We start from the raw sequence: 13,996 nt of genomic DNA, 5'->3' as shown, positions 1-13,996 counted from the left end.
AGCAAACCATTTGTCGCTCTGATGTGTGATGTCATTTGTTATCAATGGGCAGCATGGATGTTTATCCATGACTGCTAGGAGATACTTGCTAGATGTCAGTGGGCCAAAGAAATAAATTGCTTCCACATCACACACACTTTTGAATATTTCAGACCTGTCCAGTGCACTGACAAATGTAACACTCTTAACGCACCGCCTTGTCCATGTGGTCTCGTTTTGAAACCACACACATGGTATTCTTTTTGTCTCTACAATTCCTGATTTTCATCTTCAATGGATGCTGCAATGACTCACTATATTAACATGGCGTTTGGTATGTTTATCTCACAAAGAAATAGAGATATTTTTTAACCAATTATGTATTGGGTTTTGTTGATGTGAGCGGATGCCCGGAGAAGTAGTCTGCTGGATTGTCCTCCTTGCCAGGTTTGTGAATTATATTGAAGTTCAATTTTTGCAATTTTATCCCCACCTCACAATTTGTAGTAAAATGTGGGCTCTGGAGTTTCCAAACAATGGTCACTAGGGCTTTATGGTCTGACACTATGGTGATTCTTGTGCCATACCAGAAAACGTGGAACTATTCACATGCTCTACAACTGTTAAGCTCTCCTTTTCAGGTTGGGAGTAATCCTTCTCTACATCCCAGAGACTTAGGTCTGGCATATGCCACCATCTGTCTCTTTGTGTTGGATTTGTATGATTTCCTTCTCAACTGGACTTACATCCACCGTCACCTGTGTGTGCAGCAAGTGGTCACAATATACCATGGAAGGTGTATCCGTCACCCCTTCCTCGGTGCTCTGGAAACTTTTGTTGCACTGTGCAGACCGTTTAAATTCTCCCGTTTGTGTCATCGGTTTCCTCAGGGATGTACTCAACATGCCCTAGAAATTACTGGAGCACACTTATCCCAATAGATGGGAGTATACTGGTGAGGGCTTTCACATTCTCTGAGCCAGGTTCCATTCCTTTATTTGAAAATAGTATAGCCAAAAGAATCAGAGATTTGTTTTGTTAAACTGGCATTTCTCTGCATTGAGCATGGGGGTTGTGTCTTGCAGTATCTGACACACCTGGTGGTGAAGTACTGCATCATGTTTTACCTCTGAAAATCTAAATACTATGTCATCCCTATAGTTCAGAACATTCAGAACAGTTTGAGTTGTTCTGCGAATAGCATCTTTAAAGATTCTGCCAATGACATCTAAAAGTGCAGTCTATGTACCTAGAGTTCACAGTGTGTGGAAAAGATGTGATGTAACAACAGTTCTCTCCCAAGTCAAACTGATGATAGCCCTCGTTGAGGTCACATTTTGAGAACATAATAGCGCCATTCAGTTGTGTTATCATATCTGAGATGTGCAGTCTAGGATGTCACTCTCGCAGAATGCTACTTTCCAATGTCCTTGTGCCACTGCTTCATCAATGTTCCATTGCACTTAAATGCCCTTCATGTTGCCTAGCCCATTGAGTAATTTCAATAACTGGATAGACGGTTTGACGTGTGTCAGGTAGCTAAGAGTTGTCAGAACCATCTTTTCTGCTGTGGCAAAGCTCAAGAGGCTGCTGGGGGCATCATTCCTTTTAGCAGGTGTATATTTGCTTGCATGGATAATGACTTGTGTTTTAAGGTGTCTTCATAAGCTCCTGTGCACTGAAGAGGTTTTGAAGCAAGTCATGCATAGATAAGGGTTTCTGCTTTATCTAACAGCTGTGATGGTTCTGTTTGCTTCTGTTGTTTGGAATTCCTCAAAATACATCACATTGATAGGTGCTCTGTTGATGATATGAAGAACACTGGGTGATCCCCCCACTCTCTAATAAACTATGGGACTGTGGCAAGTTTCTGATGTGGTATATCCCTTCATATAGTATTTTACATTTACTAGTCCTAAGGTAGAGGCAGTTGTGATGCCTCGTAAGCGTGGAGGGGGTATTTCTCTTTCTAACACATATATTTCTGTCACAACTTCTTTCCTTTGATGCCCCTTGCAGATTGTGAATTTTCCTTTGCTCGTCAGTAGCTTTGTAGCTGCCCATGTGTATATTCGTGCATCCAAGTCTTTTAGCTTGTTTTGACATGTTCTTTATGCATTTGAATTCTGCCACTCCTGTGACATTTACTGATGCTCCACTGTCCAGTACAAACGTGTTTTGATGTTGTCCTACTCAGAAAATGACTGACAAAACTTGTTCTAGGATCCCCTTGTCTGACAGAAGGAAAATGAAGTGTTCCTCGCTGCTGTGTGCGTGAGTGTGAGACATTGAGGACTTAGAGGAGGGAGATGTTGCAGGTTATGTTCTGGTTTTTGACTCTGTTGCTCACATTTGATGGCTCTTGTTTTTTCTATTGACTCCAGCGGTGAGAAAAGATACTTTTGCAGTGATCTTCTTTTCTTCATCCTTTGCCTATTTGCCCATTTGGTGAACACGTCCCTTTTTGTGGGCATGCCACACCACAGCAATAGCATGCCTTCTGCATCTGGATGGCATATCTGCTTTTTATTTCTGTGGGTTTGTTTGGCTTCCCATGGACATGACATATTAGCTTTGATGTTTTCTGGCCTCCATCAGAGCTGCTTTCTTCTTAGTTCTTTCCTCCGCTCTTGCGGTTGCAAGCATTTTGTCCAGTGTGTTCTTTTCCTTTAGCATTTGTCTTCTGAAAGATTCGGACTGTTATCCATCTATTTTTCACATGAATATGGCTTCTGAATCAACAGTGTTTGAGGAGCTTCTCCAACCGTTCTGCAAATTCAATCTATTGTTTCTCCTGGTAACTGTATTGCTCTGTTAAACATGTATCTCTCATGGGCAAGTTTTGTGGCTTGTTAATTTTTTTTTTGTTAGAGACTCTTTTACGTTTACTTTTTGGAGTGCAACCCCTTTTAATTATGGGAGCCTTTTCATTACTGCATCTCCTACCAGACTTTCAAGTATTTTATTAGTCTTGCTCATTTCCTCTAAGGCTTCAATGAAGTTATCAAATGTTTTTCGATCTATTTAGTTCACCTAGCGCCTAGATTTTGTGTCTTTGAAGTGTTGAAAGGTAGGGGTGGTTTTGAAAAAAGTAGCTGCATCATAATGAGTGTAGTGAAGGGCCAGTGACGTAACTGGTCGCCGGGGCACCACCATCTTCATAGTCAAAGTAACATGAGGGTGGCCTCTCCCACCCCCTCTGTAATTTGGTGTGTGTGTTTGACCTGCGGGTCACGTGGTGTAATCTATAAATAAAGTGTGGCGAGTGGGTGGGGTAGTTAGTTACGAGAGACAGCCTGTGTGAGCACTGCCTGCTACGCCATGGAAATTCACCAGAATGTGTCACAGATTTTATTATTGCGCTAGCGCTCAGCGTAGTGCGGCGATGCTACACTTTGGCAAGGTGGCTGTTGCTCCCTACCGTGCTTCCTGATGCCATGGCTGCAGCACTCCCAACGTGGTGCTCGTGCCACGTATGTCCCCTTGGCAACGCTGCTCCAGGCCTCTATCACCTGCGCAAGGCCTCCAGAACCTCTACTGAGCCATGCAAGGATGCCGAGACCGCTCCGATGAGTGCCACACTGGTCTGCATCACCACGTGCTCCTGAGCGTGCAGCCGATCTGCAAGGCCCTGCGCCTTCTGAGCCGGCCCTGGAAGCCAGATCACGCTGCTGCACGCTGCCGGCCACCGAGTCAAGCGGCCAGGCACTAAAGCAGCTGGGAGGGCTGTGCTCATCTATTTAGTGCTTCCCCAAGACGGTGTCTATGTGACATAATCACAACAAATTATGGTGATGAAAGTAACAGATTAACAAGTCAACCCTCATTAAAAAAAAAGGAAAGAAAGAAACACAGTGGTTAAACCCTGCATCATTGAACATTACATATTCATCATAGTCAACAGCAAGGGCGAGGCACAACTAAACAGGAAGTACTCAGTGCATGTAGCGAATGACAAACACACTGTTAGTGAGAAGATAGTGTGTCATCCCCAGTGCCTGGCTAATCAGAGACAGCCACACCTTGCGTTACCTGCGTTGACCCAACATGTCTGCCATCCCTCCAGTTGAGCCTTTTGTCGTTGAAGGGGCCCCATCTGTGCAAGCCACGCAATGGAATGACTGGGTCGAGAGAGTCTTACTGTTCTTCGAAACAAACAAAGTCGAAGACGCTCAGAAAAGAGGCATGATCTTACACGTAGGGGGAAAATACATCTACAAACTATCCAAGAACCTCCCTGAGGATACCCCCAAAATGCAAGTAACCTGAATAACTGCTTTAAGTAGGCACTTGGAGCCCATGGCCAACACTGACTATGAATGTTTTGTGTTCAGGCAAGCCAGACAGCAAACGGAAGAATCCATTGATTCATTTCATATGAGGCTCAAAGACCTAGTCAGCACATGTGGGTTTGCGGACGAGATGGAGGAGATTAGACGCCAAGTGATACAAGGATGTGCATCTGCGAAACTGCAAGAGAGAATCCTTGAAGAGTCAGGACGGTGTCTACCTGACATCCTTACGAAGGGGTGACAAAAGAATTGTCTAAGGCCCGAGCTTCACATATGGAGGCTGCACTCTAGAGACCAATTAAGGAAGAGCCTGTCAATGCTGTGGCATTTTTCTCCGAACAAAGTGAGATCTCGAAGCAATAGGCCCCGCCCAGAAAGTGTGAATACTGTGGTGGACCAGGGATGTTATTGGGGTGCCAGGCAGCAGAAGATTTAGGAGTTGTCACTTTTGCTTTTGGCATACATTAGGAATCAGTGACTGAGCTCCTTCACCAGTTCCATGATGTGTTCGAAGGAATATGATGTTTACGTCACAGAGAGGTAAAATTACATATCGTCAAGACTGTGCAGCTAATGGCGCTCCGACACCGACTCATTGTGTTCTACTTCAGGCCACAGGTGGAGAAAGAGTTGGATCACCTTGAAGCAGCCGGCATCATAGAACGTGTCACCGGGTCCACACCGTGGGTGTTGCCAATAGTGGTCGCACGGAAGCCCTAACAGCCCGAGGAGGTCTGCATCTGCGTAGATTTGTGCCTCCCCAACGTTGCCATCAAACGTGAGAGGCATCTGACACCCACAATTGATGATTTCATAGGTGATCTAAGTGGATCCTGTTGGTTCTCCAAACTAGACTTGCGCTCAGGATACCACCAGCTAGTCCTAGCTAAGGAGTCATGTTATATAACCACGTTTTTGACGCATGTTGGTTTGCGGTGATACAAAAGATTGAATTTCGGCATCTCGAGTGCCACTGAGGTCTTCCAAAATGTCATTCACGAGCTCTTGGCAGATCTGCCAGGCATTATCAACGTTAGCAATGACATTTTGATCCATGCACCGACCGTTTCAGAACATAACATCTGGCTCAAAAATGTGTTGCAAAGGATCAAAGAATCCGGCCTGACCTTTCACCGCAGAAAGTGTGAGTTCCTCATTAACAGAATTCAATTCTTTGGATACATCTTCTCAGCAGACGGAGTGGCCCCTGATCCAGACAAGGTGCAGGACATTAAACGTGCACCCCCACCAACCAATGTGACTGAAGTCCCGAGTTTTCTCTGAATGGTAAACTACTGTGTCTGTTTTATTAAAGCCCTTTCCTCGTTGACACAACCCCTCCGAAACGAAGTCCTTAGAACCTTGGGTTTGGGGTATAGCACAACAAACAGCGTTTGAAGCCATTAAGGAAGCTTTGTCCAGTGACAGAATTACGAAGTATTTTTATCCCCGTAAGGACACGAAAAATTGCAGTTGATGATGGGCCAAAGGGCCTGTGGTCCATCTACTTCAAAACTAAGAAAAGAAGGAGTGGTTCCCAGTCGCATTTGTGAGCCGGTCGCTGACTGGCACTGATCAGAGGTATTCGCAAATAGAGAAAGAAGCCATTGCTGTGCACTGGGCTGCAAACATTTTCACATTTATGTCTATGGCCGACCTTTCCTTGTCACCACAGACCATAAGCCCCTCATCCCCCTCTTTAATGGAACTACCTCGAAACCCCCACCACGAAGAGAGAAGTTGATGCTCCAATTGCCTTACTATGGATGTCAGTTTGAATGTCGCCCAGGATCTGATAACCCAGCTGACTACTTGCCTCGCCACCCCAGGGCAGCCACTGCCAGTGAGATCCACGAGGCTTGTGAAACTGAAGAGTATGTGAGGTATGTGTCTGACTGGTCAAGACTGTTGCCGGTCTCCATCGACACAATAGTCCAAGCCTCAGCACAAGATGATTGCAATCGAAAGGCTCTGCAGACGGTCTGTTTCAATCAATGGCATACTGTAAAGAAATGACTATCCTCGCTCACTCCTGCCCCCAAGCGAATAATGGAGAGTTTGTATCACGTCCATGATAAACTGTCTGTGGACCCAGATGGTTGTTTGCTGAGAGGCTACCGATTAGTAATTCTGTCCTCCCTCACCGACAGGGTGGTACAGCTGGCACACAATGGACACCAAGACATGGTGAACACTAAGAGTTGGTTAAGGTCCAAGGTGTGGTTTCCCTTAATGGATGAACAGGTAGAAAATACTGTGTGGTCTGGTGAATGGTGCCAAGTGTCGGGGAACTGAGCCGGCCTGTCCCCATTGAGACAGAACCAGGCCCGCATAAGCCCTGGGTTTCCACCAGCCTTGACTTTCGGAGTCTCCCTGATGACCAGTACACCATGGTGATGATCGATGATCGATTCCCGCCCCCCAGACACAGCCCCCACTTTTGGCAGCAAGTCTGGGGAGATAATAAGAAAAACAAGGAGGAGTCACCTCCTCAGCCAGGCCCACCCCTAAGGTGACCCCCTCCTTGGAAAATCCTCCATCTTGTTTTGGAGGATTTAGCCCAATAGGGATAGGGATATGCTGCCCTCCCCAAAGGGAGGGAGCACAAGCGGGGTAGCCACCCTCAAGGACAGTAGCCATTGGCTACTGCCCTGTGACCCTAGCACACCCCTAAATTCAGTATTTAGGGATGACCCTGAACCCAGGATTTCAGATTCCTGACAACCTAACAAGAAGAAGAACTGCTGACCTGAAAACCCCACAGAGAAGAAGGAGACGACAACTGTTTTTGCCCCAGCCCTACCGGCCTGTCTCCAGATTCAAAGAACCTGCAACAGCGACATATCCAGCGGGACCAGCGACCTCTACCGACTCAGAGGACTGCCCTGCAAACCCAAAGGACCAAGAAGCTCCCATGGACAGCGGCTCTGTCTAAAGCAACAAAGAAGAAACGATCTTTAAAGGGACTCTCACCTCACTCATGAAGCGTGAGTCCCCAACACTCTGCACCCAACGCCCCCAGCCAGGGTCCAGAGAAACCAACACTGCAGAGAGGATCCCCAGGTGACTCCCACGACGTGTTCAGCCTGAGACGACCTCCCTGCACCCCCACGGCGACGTCTGCAGAGAGAATCCAGAGGATCCCCCTGACCACGACTGCCCAGTAACAAAGAACCTGACGCCTGGAAGAAGCACTGCACCCGCAGCCCCTAAACCAGAGAGGAACCAACTACCAGTGCAGGAGTGACCAGCAGGTGGCCCTCATCGTTGCCCAGTCAGTGGCTGGTCCGAGAAGCCCCCCTTTGCCCTGCCTGCATCGCCAGTGTGACCCCCAGGTCCCTCCATTGATTTAAATCACAAACCCGACACCTTGTTTGCACACTGCACCTGGCCGCCCTTGTGCCGCTGAGGGTGTATTTTGTGTGCCCGTTTGGGACCACCCCAGTGCTCTACAAAAACCTCCTGGTCTGCTCCCCGAGGACGCAGGTACCTACCTCCATAGGTCTCCATAGGTGCCTATGTTATTTGGGCCCCTCTTTGACCTCTGCACCTGACCAGCCCTGTGTTGCTGGTGCTGGATGTTTGGGGTTGACTTAAATCCCCCACGGTGGGCTGCCAATGCCTCTGAGACTGAACTTGTAAGTGCTTTACTTACCTGATAAACTAACCTTTACTTACCTCCCTCAGGAACTGTTGAAATTTGCAGTGTCCACTTTTAAAATAGCTTATTGCCATTTTATGCCAAACTGTGTACATTACTGTTTTACTTCAAAGTTCTACAATTACCTATGCCAAGTACTTTACAATTTATGTACTTACTTGATATCTGAATCTTGTTGATCTAAAATAAATTAAGAAAATAATATTTTTCTATATAAAAAACTATTGGTCTGGAGTTTAGTCTTTGAGTGTGTGTTCCCATTTATTGCCTGTTTGTGTACAACAAATGCTTAACACTACCCTCTGATAAGCCTAACTGCTCCACCACACTACCACAAATAGAGCATTAGTATTATCTATTATTGCCACTATCAACCTCTAAGGGGAACTCCTGGACTCTGTGCACACTATGTCTCACTTTGAGATAGTATATATGGAGCCAGCTTCCTACATCCATATTGAAAAAATCCTGGCTACTCATGGCCTCATCTCGGAGATCAAGACTGATAACGGACCTCTATTTCAGAGTAGAGAGCTTGCTTCCTACTTTGAGACCACTGGTATCCGGCATCTGCGAATCACCCAGCGAGGGCCTCAGGCGAATCAGGAAGTCAAAAGAGTCATGTGGACACTGAACAAGGTCACACACATTGCTACAGCCAGTGGTCAGTCAAGTGAATATGCCATATATTCATTTCTACGGAACTACCAACATACTCCACACTCCACTACTGGCTAAGCTCCTGGGCATGTGTTGGTGGGTCGAGCGGTGGTAGACTCAATACCGCATCACCGGCTGTGGATCCCAGGAGCTGTTGAAGATCATCAAGTATACCAGAAGCGTGTTAGCATTGACCGGAAGGCCAGCCGCAGACGTCGTGCTAGAGCATCTGATCTGCATGCGGGTGATCAAGTATTGTTGAAGGAGCACTCCTCTGGGAGCAAGTTTCGCCTGCCATTTGATAAAAAATCCTTGGGCCATTGTACGCCGGAGCGGGTCTTTGAAACTCATGTGGGGAACTTCCACTGTCTCCAGGAACATTTCCATGTTCAAGAGGTTTCACTCCCCACAACTGGCTGGTGGAGGAGATTCTGATCTACCTCTATATAATACCGATCAGATGTCCCTTCATGACTTGTGTCTTAACGACTGCTCTGGTGTCAGTTCCATGTCCTGAGCCAGCTGTAACTGGTTCGACATCTGAAGGTATCACAGAAAAAGATCCAAATACAGATAGGTCTACTCGTACCTGATATGGTTTACGCTGCAATCCTGCTCCGTCTCAGAGATTGCGGGATCATCTGGTGTAACAGGATTTGTATATCTGTTTTGACTTCTCCCTCTGCCTCTCCCTATTTGTTTTTGGGAGGAATGTAGTGTCGCACCAGTGTTGTAACTGGTTGCGGGGCACTACCATCTTCATAGTCAAAGGAACATGAGGGGAGCCTCTCCGACCCCCTTGTAATTTGGTGTGTGTGTTTGCCTTGAGGGGGTCATGTTGTGTAATCTGTAAATAAAGTGTGGCGAGTAGGCAGGGTAGTTAGTTACAAGCGACCGGCTGTGTGAGCACTGCCTGCTACTCCACGAAAATTCACCAGAGTGTGTTGCAGTCTTTGTTATTGCACTAGCTCTAGCGCTCAGCATAATGTGTTGACACTACAACGAGTTCCCTACCGCTCACTTTTATATCGGCCATTTTTATTTGAATCAAAAGGAAGGATAGATAAGGTGAAGGCATGAACGTAATTTAGGGGTCGCAGCTGCGATCCCTGGCTTCCTCTTTGCGACCCCTGGCACTGCCTTAACAACCCCTGGCCTCAGAGGTGGCACATTCAGTGCCAGGAACGCAGTGGCAGCTCATCCTTATGGACGTCAGCTGGGACTCGCTCTCTTTGTTTAATGTCTATTTTTATTACACTAATAGTGACATATAACATATTATTCACTATTAGTGTAATAACAAAGGGACAATTAGCTCGAATATGGCCTTACATGGCAGCAGAGGAAAATAAAAATGCTTTTAAATGTATGGTGTACACGTGCTTGCGGGTATGAGTGTGTTCATGTGAGAGCGTGTGTAAGTATGAATTTGTGTGCATGTGTAAGTATGTGTCTGTAAGTGGAAGTGGAGGTCAAAGGATGTCACTTCTGCTACCCCTTGCATTTTGGTGAATTGACAGCCATGGGTGAGGGAGGGGAACACTGATCCATTACTCTTCACGTTACAGCTGTACCAGATAACACCGACCGCATATCACGTGCACACCTGCTCTCTTCCCTAGATGCGCCCACTTGCCCTATCTCTCCACTGTCCCCCAGGCCACTTCCTTTCCCTAGCGACTTTCCCGGAAGTGTCCAGTTGGACCATATTATCTCCAGCTATTGCCCCTACTTCACAACTGTAGTTAGGAAAGTAAGGCCTTCCTTGAGACTTGTTAAAAAATGGAACAAACACAACAGAATTTCAGCTGGGGGTCACACTGAGACAGACCACCAATATGCAGCTAATTATCCATTTCTCCAAGATCTTAGGTGATTAGTGTTATGAAAAACAAATGAGGGTTGGCTTATCTCCTTTACGCAACCTAAAAGATTGGCATAAAAACAGCACTTCACCCAGCCATCAGTGCTCATAATGAGGTGAGCAACTGCATATTATGCCTGTAAAGAAACTGTATATTAATGAATTGACTTGCATTTAAAGTAAAATGAAAACAAATAGAAAAGGCAAAAATGCAGTTAAAAATATGGGAAAACAAAGCACAAAATGTATATGTCGCAAAGAGCATGGTATTTTTCTAACTGTGGCCAATAAAACGGTTTTGAGTTGTCCTTCAGTGCCTGTGCAGTGTCTTCCAACTAGAGGAGTACTCCATAGTTAGGTCTGTGTTCTATATATATCCGTACATACCTATGTAAGTACATACTTAAATACACGCATATTTACGGACTACTACTGAAAAATTGGTCCACACTCACCGAAAGTTGAGGATAGGTCACCATTCGTCATATTGGATGTTGTGTCCTGGGACTTAATTTTATTTTTAACTGGCATTTTCTTCTTCGTCTTGATCTTTTTCTTTTTCTTTTTCTTGCTGGGCCCTGTATGGAAATATGCGCATTAAAATTTAATTGTATAAAAAAATGCTGTTTTAGATCTCCTCTAGCTCTACCTCCAAGGGCAACTTTCTGGCCACATTCACAGGCTAGGTCCAGGGTCTCTCCAACATTTTCTGTAATAAGAGCTCGATATGTTCAATGAAACTCATTGAGAGCTACTAATATTATTAGAGTTTTAATATTGACCACGTCAGAGAATATTACATTAGTGGCTACAATATGCTCAAGATTGCTACCAGCAATCACCTCAGTCCATCAGGCCTGGTTGCAAGCAGTAATGTATACAAAACTTAGTCAATATGGAATGCCACCACATAGGTAATACAAATCGGCTATAGTTGCAGTTCCTCTGGCACCAAGGTGCTGATATTTGTAAAAAAGAATTCCAATAGCACATTATCTATGACTCAAATACCAGCCTTATATATATTTTGGAAAATCAGGCATTTCTTTTAAAATATCAGCTCATGGGTTATGTAAGTCTCAACTAAACATTCTAAATTTTGATGTACATATATTAACTCAACAAAGTAAAAGCTTCTAATTTAGTAGTCTGGGTGCACACAGGGGAGCTACTTACAGGTAGCTGGAGGGCTACCCGTTAGAGAGGCCTGGGCTAGGTCCACTGTTGCAAGTGCATGGATTTGGAATTGATTCAGCTCTGTAGTGAGGGAAAGTGAAATGCTGCAAGATCAATCTGTACGGCTGTTGGCTGCAGAGATGTTTCTCCGATGAGTGAGTCAAAGTTTTGTGCAGTTGCTGGTTGATCTGCATTGGGACAGAACAGAGCCCCCAGTGATCCTGTTTAAAGACATGTATTACTTTCTGTTAGAAATGGGGCTTCTGGTTAGCTAGGGTATGCCCATAAGCCGGGCAGAACCCATAACTCTAGTCAGGGCAAGTAAGTTACTCACCAGACACAACCTGTGCTCACCCCCTAGTAGCTTGACAGAGAGCAGGCACCCTTATCCCTAGAGGCAACGTGTAAAGCATTTGCGCAATACCCTCACACCAGTGACACAATGAAGACACCACAAATGATGCTCCGCACCTGATTATATAAACAATATATATTATATATATATATATATATATAATCAGGTGCGGAGCATCATTTGTGGTGTCTTCATTGTGTCACTGGTGTGAGGGTATTGTGCAAATGCATATATATATATATATATATATATATATATATATATATATATATATATATATATGCCATAAGACCAAAACATCATGAATATGGTGCATATTATGCAATTTCTGAAATAGCACCCGTTTCCTGGTCACTAAGAGGATTAAGCAACATAAATCAGAAATAATGAACTTATTAGGTAGATACGGAAGTGGTGTTTGCTATTCTGGGCAGTAGGGGAAGCAAAGGACATACATCAAAAACGAATCCTATGGGCATAAAATGTAGCCGAAAAGCATATGATTCCCAGAAGGCCAGCACAGATGTAGGCCCCAAGCCCCCGTTTTAATAGAGATATGGTAACCACTTTGTACTGTCAAACATAGATATTAGATGAGGACGCAGAAACATCTTGTGCCGATATTAGGTTTTATATGGTACTCCCACCCATAGGGTGCAGCAGCACGGCACCTCTACCATCGGGAATATGGCACTTCAGTGGAGGAAATGCAAGTACGGTCCTTGTTTCAGGACCCACAATGTCCAGGTGAGGACCCACAACAAAAAGAAGGCAAAAATGCCCAGGGTGAGCTCGAGTGACTCAGCGTCCCATAGTGGCCTGTTGAGCTTGTAGGTACTTTGGTTACTAGGGAAATCACCTTCCAAGCTGCTCACGGGGGAATGCAGAATAACCCTGACTCCGGGCATGCCTCCAACCCTGTGGTATCTCCTGGTCAGATAGGGGAAGCATGGGAGGTCGCTTGGAGGTGGTGTGAACTCTGGCTCCAGGAGCTGGGCCCCCTTCCCCTCTGGGTCACGTAGGAGCTGCAGTGATGGCCGCACTGGTCTGTCCTCTGGGACGGGATCTAGCCGGCACCTCAGGTCGGTGGCCTCTATCTACAAGAAGAAGGTTGGTGGTCAGCTAGCCCTTGTCGGTACTCCTCCCCCTGGGGTCCTTAATTACTGTGACAGTCCCCTCAATCACAAACAGCATGGCACGTTCAGCCTAGCATGTTGGTTCTTGCAAGAGGCACTTCAGGTTCTCCTGGGCGGAGAGCAAATAACTTTACAGACCAGTGCTAGGGATTGGGCGTAAGTACAGGGCTCGACTAGTGGCAGCCCCAGCTGGAAACTAAATATGCTCCCCTGTAAGGAAATGCCTCCTTGGCATGGTTGCCCCCTGACTTTTTGCCTTTGCTGATGCTATGTTTACAATTGAAAGTGTGCTGAGGCCTGCTAACCAAGCCCCAGCACCAGTGTTCTTTCCCTAACCTGTACTTTTGTATCCACAATTGGCAGACCCTGGCATCCAGATAAGTCCCTTGTAACTGGTACTTCTAGTACCAAGGGCCCTGATGCCAAGGAAGGTCTCTAAGGGCTGCAGCATGTCTTATGCCACCCTGGAGACCTCTCACTCAGCACAGACACACTGCTTGCCAGCTTGTGTGTGCTAGTGAGGACAAAACGAGTAAGTCGACATGGCACTCCCCTCAGGGTGCCATGCCAGCCTCTCACTGCCTATGCAGTATAGGTAAGACACCCCTCTAGCAGGCCTTACAGCCCTAAGGCAGGGTGCACTATACCATAGGTGAGGGTACCAGTGCATGAGCATGGTACCCCTACAGTGTCTAAACAAAACCTTAGACATTGTAAGTACAGGGTAGCCATAAGAGTATATGGTCTGGGAGTCTGTCAAACACGAACTCCACAGCACCATAATGGCTACACTGAAAACTGGGAAGTTTGGTATCAAACTTCTCAGCACAATAAATGCACACTGATGCCAGTGTACATTTTATTGTAAAATAC

The 13,996-nt window shown here is 45.9% G+C and overlaps 1 protein-coding gene across 2 annotated transcripts in view; it reads right to left on the bottom strand.

The window, feature by feature from the left end:
* ARL13A (ARF like GTPase 13A) overlaps positions 1-13,996 on the bottom strand; it is a 253,452-nt gene that overhangs the window by 25,359 nt on the left and 214,097 nt on the right. For both annotated transcript variants that reach the window (XM_069213306.1, XM_069213316.1), the window contains exon 9: positions 10,912-11,034. In XM_069213306.1, coding sequence (XP_069069407.1) covers positions 10,912-11,034 — 123 coding nt within the window. The remainder of the gene's footprint in view (positions 1-10,911; positions 11,035-13,996) is intronic.

The sequence above is a fragment of the Pleurodeles waltl genome, chromosome 2_1 (assembly GCF_031143425.1).
Source record: "Pleurodeles waltl isolate 20211129_DDA chromosome 2_1, aPleWal1.hap1.20221129, whole genome shotgun sequence".
Taxonomy (NCBI): Eukaryota; Metazoa; Chordata; class Amphibia; order Caudata; family Salamandridae; genus Pleurodeles; species Pleurodeles waltl.
This window is presented reverse-complemented; position numbering and strand designations above follow the sequence as displayed.